This window comes from Dendropsophus ebraccatus, chromosome 7 (genome assembly GCF_027789765.1).
Source record: "Dendropsophus ebraccatus isolate aDenEbr1 chromosome 7, aDenEbr1.pat, whole genome shotgun sequence".
NCBI classification, from domain to species: Eukaryota; Metazoa; Chordata; class Amphibia; order Anura; family Hylidae; genus Dendropsophus; species Dendropsophus ebraccatus.
In genome coordinates this window covers 120,033,822-120,046,593 of record NC_091460.1, presented here as the reverse complement: position 1 = coordinate 120,046,593, position 12,772 = coordinate 120,033,822, and the positions used below count along the sequence as shown (strand labels likewise).

At 39.9% G+C, this 12,772-nt stretch overlaps 1 protein-coding gene across 1 annotated transcript in view; it reads right to left on the bottom strand.

The window, feature by feature from the left end:
- The window catches only part of CCSER1 (coiled-coil serine rich protein 1), a 683,371-nt gene that overhangs the window by 177,403 nt on the left and 493,196 nt on the right, over positions 1 to 12,772 (bottom strand). Inside the window, exon 7 of the mRNA XM_069978327.1 lies at positions 7,134 to 7,211. Within this exon, the coding sequence (XP_069834428.1) occupies positions 7,134 to 7,211 (78 nt within the window). The remainder of the gene's footprint in view (positions 1 to 7,133; positions 7,212 to 12,772) is intronic.

The following is a 12,772-nucleotide window of genomic DNA, read 5'->3' as shown; positions in this document are numbered from 1 at the left end:
AATATGTTGGGTTTACATATAAACAAACCTTTTCAAAATGTTGCAAAGTTAAATTGTTTCTGGTAATTTTACCCGTCAAATTATAATTTATGTTCAAATGAAATATGTCATTATGAAGTACAAGCTCTCCTATAGATCTGTAGAAAAAAAAAACAAGGGTTTTGACTTCAGGTTGGTAAGTACAAAAAAAATTGTGAACATGAAAAAATGTGCTTACAAGGCCAAAATAGGTTGTGTCCTATAGAGGTTAAGTGGACCTGAAGCCAACCCCCCAAAAATGTGATATTAATATCATTAAATAGCTTAGTGTGTCCTATGTAAGTATATCCATCACCTGATATTCACTTCTGTTATTACAATTTAGTTAATGCCCATCTGACAATTCCCTGAATTGTCAAACTATACACAGATATTTGTCAGGAACAGAAGGGCATATAAATAAAAACTGTAAAACATGTTTAATCAAGAAAACTTTAAGATATTTGATTTTAGTGGAAGTCCAATAATTGGGGTCCCCATTATTCCTGAGAACAGAGTTAAATTGTTCCCCAAATGAGTGGCAGCACTCCATTCATTCTCTATGGAGCTTCCGGACATTAAATGGAAAGTCCCAGGAAAATAAAAAAGCAAAGCTAGCAGTGGGATGCGGGAACTTAATAAATAACCAGTCCCTGTGCCTACATAACGTCACTTCCAAGCCCCACTGACAGCCGCTGGCTGACATTTTTGGTTGGAAAATGCATACATCATGTACCAGGCTCTTCCAGATGCAAAGCCACAGCCTAGCTGAGCGATTGCCTGCTCAGCCACTCAGTGATTGGGCCGGTGTATCAGCCCATTCACTGATTGGCTGAACGTTCAATCACTCATCTGGGTTGTGACATTGCAGCTGGAAGAGCTTCAGAAGGCCAGTAAGTGGTGCTATGAGGCACAAAGATAAGTAAGCAAACTTTATTATGTTCCCGCAGCCCCCTGCCTTTTGGTCTATTTTTTTTATTATGTTGTGGGACTTTCATTGGTTTCATTCCCCATAAAATTTGATGAATTGTTAAGAGAGAGGGTGCTCTCAATGTGGTGGTGTTGTGGTGACAGCCTAGTTGAAATTAGGCCCTAATCTACATATAAAATACCTAAAGTCATGGATACACTTGAATTAAAGCTCCCGACCCCCACTAGAGCACGTTATACGTACCTGATCGCGCCAGGTGACGAAGATTTCAGCGCCTGAAGCCCGGCGAGCGCACTCCTGAGATGAGTCCAACACTCATAGAGAATGACAGAGCGTCGGACTCATCATTCTCTATGAGAGTTGGACTCATCTCAGGAGCGCGCGCGCCAGGCTTCGGGCGCTGAAATCTCCGTCACCCGACCGTGTCAAAAAGCGGGACCAGGCGCAATCAGGTAGGTATAAGGTGCTCTAGCGGGGGGTCGGGAGCCTGTCACCCCGGCACAGGGGGTGACAGCTTGTCTTTAAGGCCACAGGTCCTTTTCAGTAATTCTCTACATCTAAATTGAGTTTATGGGTTCTTTTCCCAGCTTGGGAACCTACCAATGAAGTTTTACTAAATACTTCTATTAAGTGTGGGGATAATAAAGAAAAATATTGCGGATTGATGAGAGTTAGTAAACCCAACCAAGCTTGGGGATTTGTAGGGTGTCTAGGAAGATGTTACCTGGAGAGCTTTTTTAATGTTCAAATGCTTTAAGCTGGAGGTTTGGTATTTTATTACTTTGTCAAGTAGAAAGGGTTTGTTTGTTTTTTTGCATTGTTTAATCTTTTAAGCTAAGAAAGTGCCTGCCTTGTTATTATTTGCATACATCTATAGCTGTAACTGCTCAAAACAGAATTCCTGTTGAGAAGATAATAGTCACTATTATTTGGATTTTTACCAGTCCCTTGTGCTGCAGTGATTTGGCGTGGGTCCCGGGTCTGAGTGCAAACTTCTACAGCGTGGTACTGTTGTCCCCAGCCAAATCCAGGTGATGTACCTGAGGGATGGCTGGGATTTGCTGGCTCTTATTCTAGGCTAGCAATACTGTGAGCTGCTGTGAGCATTAGAGGGGGCACAACAATCAGGCAACCATTCTTTTCCACACCTAGACTTTTTATTAATCTTATGAAAACTCCTTCCCATCCGGTATAATTACATACGTCCTCACAAGAACAAACTATTTTATGGCAAAAAAAAAAAAAAAGTGTACGTTAAGTAAACAAGCAAAAATAAATGACTTTCGACAAAAAGTCTAATTCAGCACGTTCAAATAAATTGATTTAATTTAATATGTAAGCCAATATTTATCAAACAATTAGTGGTATCAAATACAAAAGAGGTATTAAAATGGCTAAAATAAATCTCTTCAATCCTGGGGAACCACTTATAAAAACATTACAGAAGTGCAAGGTTTCTTTCTCTAAAATGTATTTATAAAAGTCAGCAGTTCAGATATAGCGAGAATAAATCTGCTCCCTCTTTGACATAAAATGCAGACAGACAAATTATTGTTCCGAATCTAGAAATACATTTATTTTCATCAAAAGACAAAAGAGGAGGCTGACAACCTTTTGATGGATTGAGCGACCACTGTCCTGTAGGTTTACATTAATATTAAATAAACATTGGCATTGGCTTTAAGACAACAAAAAGTTACAAAAGACTAAAGGCTGTGTTCACACAACGTCAAAATAGAGAAACGGCGGCCGATTTGGCAATTTAAAATAACGTCTGTTTTTGCCGCGATTAACTGACTGCAAGGGCAATGCATTGAAGTCAATTGAAAGACGGACGTCCAATGCACACACTGTATTGAATAACGGACATTATCTCCGCAGACGTCACACAATAGGGGAGATTTATCAAACATGGTGTAAAGTGAAACTGGCTCAGTTGCCCCTAGCAACCAATCAGATTCCACTTTTTATTCCTCACAGGCTCTTTGGAAAATGAAAGGTGGGATCTGATTGGTTGCTAGGGGCAACTGAGCCAGTTTGACTTTACACCATGTTTGATAAATCTCCCCCATTGTGAGTCATTTTTAACTCAAAATAACAGACTTTATTTTCAACAGAGCTGAAAAAACGTTGTGTGAACATAGCCATATAATGATCATGGCAATTATTTTCGGACATATTTAGCAAACAGCGGACATTTTTTATTAGTTGTTCACACAGAGTTATCTTTTGTCACAGTTCTATGGCTATGTTCACACAACGTCATAGTTTAGTAAAGAACGAACACTAATTGCAATTGCCTCAGTGTCCGTTCCTTACTGCAGGGGCGGCATTGTATTGAAGTCAATGCAATGCCGCCCACTTTGTTCAGACATCCTTCTTCCAACGCCCGATCTTAGGAACGGGCGTTAGAATAATGTGCCTGTACATTATTTCCGGCCGCTGTTCACTGAACAGCGGCCGGAAACATCAGCTGTTCACACAACGCAATGTGCAGCGCGGCCGCACATTGCGTTGGAGTGAATGGCTTATTGATTTGCAGGCACAGCGGCCTTTGCCCGCAAATCAATTGGGAAAAAAAGAACGTTCATGCAGCCGATACGGAGATATCGGCTGCAGGAACGGGCTGAGTGCAGCTCGGCTGTTTAACAGCATTCTTTGCTATGCAATGGACGCTGTTAAACGTTGTGTGAACATAGCCTTTCTCTGTTTTTTACTATTAACTTTAATGGACTTTTCAATTCAGACACACCCAAAGGGCTATTAGCAACCCCAAAGTAGAATGATGTACCAGCAGCTGTTATTGCACTAAGGTAAGGCTAGATGACGACAGATAAATGACGTCCACTATTTTAGACTCAAAATGACGGACATCATTTTAAACGGAACACAAAAAACGTTGTGTGAACATAGCCAAACTCTTCTTAAAAGTCCAGAACAACTTTGCTACATACAACTCGATAGAGGACGCTATAGTTTGTCTAGATTTCAGTATGCTTTGGGTGCTTATGTGTAGTTGAAATTTTAAAAAAGTTTTTTTTTTTTTGAACTACAAGAAAGGTGAAAGATACTTTTTCCACTGACTGACTGTTCACATCTAAAAGATACTGTACATCATAAATGCTCTGTAAATAACTCAATGTTAGACTCCTCGTCTTATAAAAAGCTTGACAGAACTCAGAATGTCAGGTCTACTGTGAACTTCTGAAGATTCAGTAGTTTCACATTTGCTAAATGGAGTGGTAGGAAAGTTTTGGTGCGTTCTATCAAAATTTAAAAAAATACTGGACATTGCGCACAAGTATTCATGAGTTTCTTAAAAGCTTTAAACTTTATTTCATCTTCTCAAACCAGATATAAGAACGACATAACCAAGGAAGAATTATCTGGTTGATTATCCTACATCCTAGAATTTTAAATGTATTAAGTCAGGTTTAAAGAAGATCAAAGTACAGAAAATCAGGAAGACAAATGCTATCCATTATTTTTTTTTTACTTTTTTACTTTTTTTTTAAGTAAAAAAAAAAAACATAAAAACTTAATTATAGTATTGTACCTTTACAATTAAAATTTATATAACAGCTTTGTCCCAACCAAAAATTACCTACAATACTCATTTATTACATTAAAAAGTGTCCAGTTTGATCACTACAGTACAGAACAGCACTATACTGTACAGCACATTATACACAAGAAACATACAACAAAACCAGCAATTATAGTACAGTAGTCACCACTAGTGATGAGCGAATAGTGAAATATTTGAATATTCGATATTCGCACGAATGTCTCCTGAATATTCGAATATTCGATCCCATTAAAGTCTTTCGGAACAAGTATTCGATTATTGAAAAACATCTATTCAACCACTTGGAGGTAAAAAACGGAAGCTGGGGGATTTGAATGCTTATCGAATATTTATCGAATATTCGGTGAACTATTTGATAATATTCGATAGATCAAATACCCTACTATTCGATCGAACATCTATTAGATCGAACAGTATACGCTCATCACTAGTCACCACCCCAGCACTGTAAAAAATGGGAGATGGTGGTGCACTGTATGTACTACTACTGTACTGTATATGTACTGCAGCAGTATTATACAGTACAGGAAGGGAGATGGTGGTGCACTGACTACTACTACTGTACAGTATATGCACTCCAGCAATCTTATACAGTACAGGATGGGAGATGGTGGTGCACTGACTGTACTACTAATGTACTGTATATACACTCCAGCAATCTTATACAGTACAGGATGGGAGATAGTGGTGCACTGACTGTACTACTACTGTGCTGTATATACACTCCAGCAGTCTTATACAGTACTGTACAGGATGGGAGATAGTGGTGCACTGACTGTACTACTACTGTACTGTATATACACTCCAGCAATCTTATACAGTACAGGATGGGAGATAGTGGTGCACTGACTGTACTACTACTGTGCTGTATATACACTCCAGCAGTCTTATACAGTACTGAACAGGATGGGAGATGGTGGTGCACTGACTGTACTACTACTTTACTGTATATACACTCCAGCAATCTTATACAGTACAGGATGGGAGATGGTGGTGCACTGACTGTACTACTACTGTACTGTATATACACTCCAGCAGTCTTATACAGTACAGGATGGGAGATAGTGGTGCACTGACTGTAATACTACTGTACTGTATATACACTCCAGCAATCTTATACAGTACAGGATGGGAGATGGTGGTGCACTGACTGTACTACTACTGTATATTGTATATGCACTCCAGCAGTCTTATACAGTACAGGATGGGAGATAGTGGTGCACTGACTGTACTACTACTGTACTGTATATACACTCCAGCAATCTTATACAGTACAGGATGGGAGATGGTGATGCACTGACTGTACTACTACTGTACTGTATATACACTCCAGCAGTCTTATACAGTACAGGATGGGAGATAGTGGTGCACTGACTGTACTACTACTGTACTGTATATACACTCCAGCAATCTTATACAGTACAGGATGGGAGATGGTGGTGCACTGACTGTACTACTACTGTACTGTATATGCACTCCAGCAGTCTTATACAGTACAGGATGGGAGATAGTGGTGCACTGACTGTACTACTACTGTACTGTATATACACTCCAGCAATCTTATACAGTACAGGATGGGAGATGGTGATGCACTGACTGTACTACTACTGTACTGTATATACACTCCAGCAGTCTTATACAGTACAGGATGGGAGATAGTGGTGCACTGACTGTACTACTACTGTACTGTATATACACTCCAGCAATCTTATACAGTACAGGATGGGAGATGGTGGTGCACTGACTGTACTACTACTGTACTGTATATGCACTCCAGCAGTCTTATACAGTACAGGATGGGAGATAGTGGTGCACTGACTGTACTACTACTGTACTGTATATACACTCCAGCAATCTTATACAGTACAGGATGGGAGATGGTGGTGCACTGACTGTACTACTACTGTACTGTATATACACTCCAGCAGTCTTATACAGTGCTGTACTGTATGTGAAGCCTCACATACTCACAAAAACGTTCAGATAATGAGCAAAGTTTGAATTCTGAACGTTACTTTCAGGTTAATCTTAATTCATCTTAATACTGCGGTATTACTGTACCTGTCATTTTCATTTTTTTCGTCACAGTCGTTTCATTTTTTTTTTTTTTTTGCAGAAATAACTAGTACAGGCAATTGTAAGAAACTTTGTAAATGGGTTTATTCGGTAAATATGTCATTATCTGCATTCAAAAAGACTTTCCCCAGGTCCCCCCTTCCCTTCTCTCTCTCTCATTCACTGCTCATCATCAGGAAATCTCGATTTGTCGCCAGCAGAGAGCAGAGAACAAAGGATTACACAGTGGGAGCTGTATGAAAGCTGATATTCAGAGGTCATAGAGGTTAGTCCTGACCGGTGATGTAGCTGTAAATTAACTCTTTGTTGCCCTGTTTGGGTGCCTCATCTCCCTCCACCCCTTATATTTAAAATGTAAGTGTTAACCCAGCCTATTTATATGTACCAGTGGAACAAAAGAAGGGCAACAAAGAGAAACCTAATACATCTAGAGTAATACAATAATTTAGAGTTAATTATATATATCTCACTGTTACGTTTATTCAATCATCAAGGTCACTGTAAATGTCATAGGTGTACCTTAAAAGGAAGACTTCTTTCAGCAATAGGGCTAATGGGAAGGGATGTCGTACTGCTGGCTGGACTCATCTCAGTGCTCTGTCACAGAAAGAACACAAAGTAAATATTTACTTTCTGTAATAACATTTAATCATATTGGTTATTAAAAAAAAAGGACAAGAATAACGCGAGGAGAGAGAAAGTAATAATGGTTAGAAAATGTAACAGCAGATTGTCACATCCAGCAAGGTTTTTAGGAAAAATATTATTATACTATAAGACCTGGATATCACCCTTTGGCTAGGTTCACACAAAGTCTTTTTTGGGCCATTTGACGTCCATCTTTATGGACGTCTGTCATTTTGAAGTCAAATAACGTCCATTATTTTGAAATTATTGACATTATTTTTAAACAACAGACCTTATTTGACCTCAAAATGATGGACGTCCACAAAGACGGCTGTCGAATGGCCAAAAAAATACATTGAGTTAACCGAGCCTTAAAAAAAAAACACAACAACAACAACCGCATATATCATATAATACTGACATATTAAAAAGGTTAACTTTCCTCTTACTTTATCATCAAGTAAAAAATATTTTCATAATTTTCCTCCAAAATCTCAGGCTTTTCAGAGATCCATTAAGAGGTAGGAACGGACAGAGGTTGAGCAGTTAATTTTTATTTTGTTTGTGTGTCAATATGGCCTAGAATCACTGAGTTAACTGTTCCCCCTCCCGTTATGTCAGTACATCATAGATCATGATATTATATTGCATGGTGGATGCATCTGATACATATTTGCCACATGATATATGATATGTCAACATAAAAGCAAAGGGGCATCATTTTCTTTGTGTCGGCTCGCAAGCAAAATAAGATAAACAATTTTGATCCTTCTTGACTTGAATTTTTCAAACTCTGGGAACTTTTGTGCTGGAGGTAAATAAAATAAAACAATGTGTGAGCAAATGAAAAAAATACACATAAGGGGAGACTTATCAAACATGTAAAGTGAAACTGGCTCAGTTGCCCCTAGCAACCAATCAGATTCCACCTTTCATTCCTCACAGACTCTTTAAAAAATGAAAGGTGGAATCTGATTGGTTGATAGGGGCAACTGAGCCAGTATCACTTTACACCATGTCTGATAAATCTCCCCTATAATATTTTGGTCAGGATTTAAGTCAGTCTTTCAGCATTTTTACCACTGTACTGTATATACACTCCAGCAGTCTTATACAGTGCTGTACTGTATGTGAAGCCTAACATACTCACAAAAACGTTCAGATAATGAGCAAAGTTTGACATATTTACCACGATATGGATGGTGATTACAGTCTTTATTTCACACTGTGTGCATACAGCGAATCTCCCAATGACTTTAAGGGTACAAACACACACACAGCGTATACGCAGCAAATACGCAGCAGATCTGCAGCAGATTTAATGGGCCAGATTTGATGCTGTGTTTAGTTAGTTAGATCTAATCTGCTGCGTATTTGTCGTGTATTTGCTGCGCTGCGTATACGGTGTGTGTGTTTATACCCTAACCCTGTAATGTATCGGTACATCATGGGAGCCTGTCACTTAAGGCAGCGCTATGAAGTGAGATCAGGAGCTGAGCTCACTTCATAGCATGTATGGACCATCTGCTATCAGCAGCCGTGTCCTCACTCTTAATGACGGTCCGCTGCTTTTAAGTCAGTGACAGAAGCTGCACTCCTATCACTATCCGATCGGGACCCCAGCAGTGTAATGCAAGGGCTCTGATCATTCTGACTAACTGCCAGAGGTCTCTTACCTTTCTCCCGGCAGTCAGATTGGCGAATAAATGCATAGAGTCTGCCAAAGATAGCAGATAACGGCCGTTTCAAAACAACAGCTGCTGTTTTCAATTATTTTTGCTGTTTTATCATTTTTTTGCCATTAAATAGCAGCCATCCTTTTAATTTCAACAGTGTGTGAACATAAGCTTTCTGTGTGTTCAATCCACTTCTGGTTTTGGTAATATTTTGCTACGAAAACCAGGAGTGGATTGAACACACTGAGCAAAAATACTGTGTGATAACATAGCCTCAGGGTTCCTTCACACGTACCGGATCTGCATTGGATATCACGCTGCGGGTTTGCAGCAAAATCTGCTGCGGATCCTGGTACTGTCAAGGTCTATGGGGTAACATATACGCAGTGGAATTTTCATTCCTCTGCGGATATGTAACACAGCCCCTTTAACCCCCCACCGGCTGCAGCCCCCGGCCCGGAGCATACATCACCTGGTCCAGGCTCCTGCTTGTTAAGGGCCTCCCAGCATCTCCCGCCGGTCAGCCAATCAGTGCTCTGCCCCACCTCAGCGCACTGCTTGGCTAACTGCCGGGAGATGCCGGGAGGCTCTGAGGCAAGCAGGAGCCTAGACCAGGTGATGTATGCTCCAGGGCTGCCCCAAGCCCAGAGCATACATTACCAGCTCGGCGCCACGGCTGTGTGAGTCTCCCGACTCCCATTAGTCCCCATACGCCAATTAGTGCTGCTGTGCACTGATTGGCTGATGAGGAGCGAGGGGAGGCGGGAGACTCACACAGCCATTGCGCCGAGCAGGTAATGTATGCTTCGGGCCGGGGCTGCGGGCGGCTGGGGGTTAAAGGGGGTTAAATTTTCATTCCACTGCAGATATGCGACCACATAGAACTTCACTATACCAGGATCCGCAGAGAAGCTACCCTATCAGAGGACAAGGCTGAGACTCTTATAAGACAATTCAAAAAAAAAAAATCGAATTCAACTGCGTAACTTCCAGCTAATCTAAATCTCAGACATACAACGTGCCATTGATTGTTTCTCTCAGCCATGTAGATTTTGTGAGACTGTCAATGGCTTTAACAAAAATCACCTAAGTATGTATGACAAACGACTGTTGACAGCTGTCAGCTATTTGATCCATTTTCCTGTAAATTTGCAAGTTAGTTACAGCTGAGCATTCCCCTGGATGACAGATACACATCGAGTTAAAAAAAAAGAAGTAATTTACTCTCTTGCCTTTCAAACAAAGGCTGCATATTTCCTATAGACTTTCAGGGGTAAAAGGAGACACTGCACTAAAAGACATTGGTGTGACAGGCCGGTGTATACAGCCGTATTAATATTTCTCCCCCTTTTTAAATATTCAGAAGAGTTTATCTAAACAGCTTCGGTAATGATAGAGTGCTGTGCAGCTGGCCGCAATACCATTGGATCTCATTTCGAAACTTGTGCTAGTTAAATGAGTACCAGTAAAAATAATTTCAGTTCATGCTGTGCTAGCTTTATACTGTGTTATCTCTTGTCCAATACAGCCTCTGTTTGCCTTGGATTTCAATGAGGAATTGGCCTGACAAATGCCAGAATCTAACACTGCGCTATAAAAAGGAATACTTTATTTACCCTTAGGTTTGGGCTGCAATATTTTATCTATATAAGTAAAGGATAAAACATTTTAAGTTCTAAACCTCACGTCAATAGAAGGGTGTTGACTTCATAGAAAGAAATTTTAAGAGAAGAGCCAGGTGTATTTGTTGGCAGACGTATGCTCAGGTGGAGCTGAAGCATTGTTGTACAGAACTTTGTACAAAGATATCTCACAGAATGCTATCTTAAATTATTAAAATTTTATAGATATAAAGAAACTCAGTACTAGTTTTAGTTTGACTGGATGTTCCCTGGGATATTCATTATTTTTTTTTTTTAGCATTGATAATCTATGGACTATTTTGATATAGCGAAAGCTAAGCTTAGAAAGTATAAATAAACAGTTTGTAAAATATAAGTAAGGCTACGTTCACATCAGCGTTTGACCATCCGGCACCATTCCGTCTACCTTTTCCGTTTTGGAGTAAGCAAAACGGAAACTGTCGGATCCGTTAAAATCCCCAAAGATTCCCATGATATTTTAGTGTGCTCCGTTTGCCCTAATTGTGCTCCGTTTGCATGCAATCTGTTCAAGATCCGTTTTTTTGAACAGAAGAAAAAATAGTGTTTGCAGTATTTTTCTTTCCGCTTAAAAAAACGGATCACGAATGGAAAGTGCACTTCCGTTTTTTTTTTTTACATTGTACTCAATGAGGACGGATCTAAAACGGAAGGTATTTCCGTTCACATCCGTTTTTTTCATCCATTTTTGCACTGAGCATGCTCAGAAGCAGCAAGAAACCAAAGAAAAAAAATAAACGGATAGAAAAACGGATGCTGACTGATGCAAACAGCTTTTTGCCATTAACTACAACAAACAAAAGGAACAAAATGGAAAAACATGCAACAAAAAAAAGTTTAAGGTGAAAAAATATCAAATTTAGTAAGCACACTTTTTCATATGTTTGGAGCACATAACAATAACAATCTCCATTAGGGCAGCTTCACACAGGACCGATTGCAGCGGAAATCTCGCTGTGAGATCCAAGGAAGATATCACCCACCCGCTCACCCACTCCCTTAACCACTTAACACTTAACATTACCTGTCTTCAATCTGACTTGCTGCACGGGGTCCCAGCTTCCTGCTCTCCCACCCAGCCAATCAGTGCATTTCCCAGCTGCAGCCACTGATTGGCTAGGCCGGAGAGCAGGAAGCTAGGACCCAATAGGAAGACCGACGTCCAATGCACATATTGTATTAAATAATGGACGTATTTATTGCGATTGTCAAAATAAGGAACATGATCATTATTTTCCAACGTCTTTTGCAAACAGCGGACGTTACAGTTTTTCTTTTGTCACCGTTCTTTTTCTGTTTTTACTATTTTTTGCGCCACAATCTCAAATTTTTTATTAATACCATATTTGTGTAGATTGGACATTTTGATCACTTTATTATTTTTATATATATATAATGTAACAAAAAATTTGTCATCCTGGCACTTTTTTCCCTCTTTACGTTTACGCTGCTCGCCGTACAGGATGACGATTGTTATAGTATAATAGATCAGACAATTACAGTGCAACGGTTTATAACATGTATTTTTTTTTTTTTTTAATTTTTATATGTTTTATTTATATAATGGGTTGGGGGGGGGTGATTGTACTCTTTATTGGAGAAGGGGCTTTGCTGTATTTTAAAAAACATTTTTCCTTTTTTTCTTTACACATTTTAGGTCCCTTTGGGGGACTTTTACATGCAATCATTAGATTGCATACACTGATCATTGCTATGCCATAGGCATAGCATTTGTCAGTGTAATAGGCGCTCTGCTGATTAAGCCTGCCTGTTGCAGACTCAATGAGCAGATAGCCGACCGAACCACATGGAGGAAGGTAAGAGACCTCTGGTGGTCTGTGAAAGTGATCGGGACCACCATAGTCACACTGCTGGGGTCTCGATTAGTAAGTGACAGGAGCTGCTGCGATTGTGGCATTTAAGGGGTTAATGACAGGCTTCAGCGCAATCGGTGCAGCCTGTCATTAACGGTGAGAGCCTGGCTGCTGGGTGCAGCCAACCCCCACCTGTTATGAAGCGTGCTCCGCTCTAGAGCGCACTTCGTAGCATCTTAGAAACCCATGACATACAGTTACCTCCAGGGTCGTCTGGTGGCAGACATCCATGACGTAACTGTACGTCATGGGTCGTCTAGAAGTTAAGAAAATGTTTTTACTTTTTGAAAAAGCAAATAAAACAAATGTTATATAAGCTG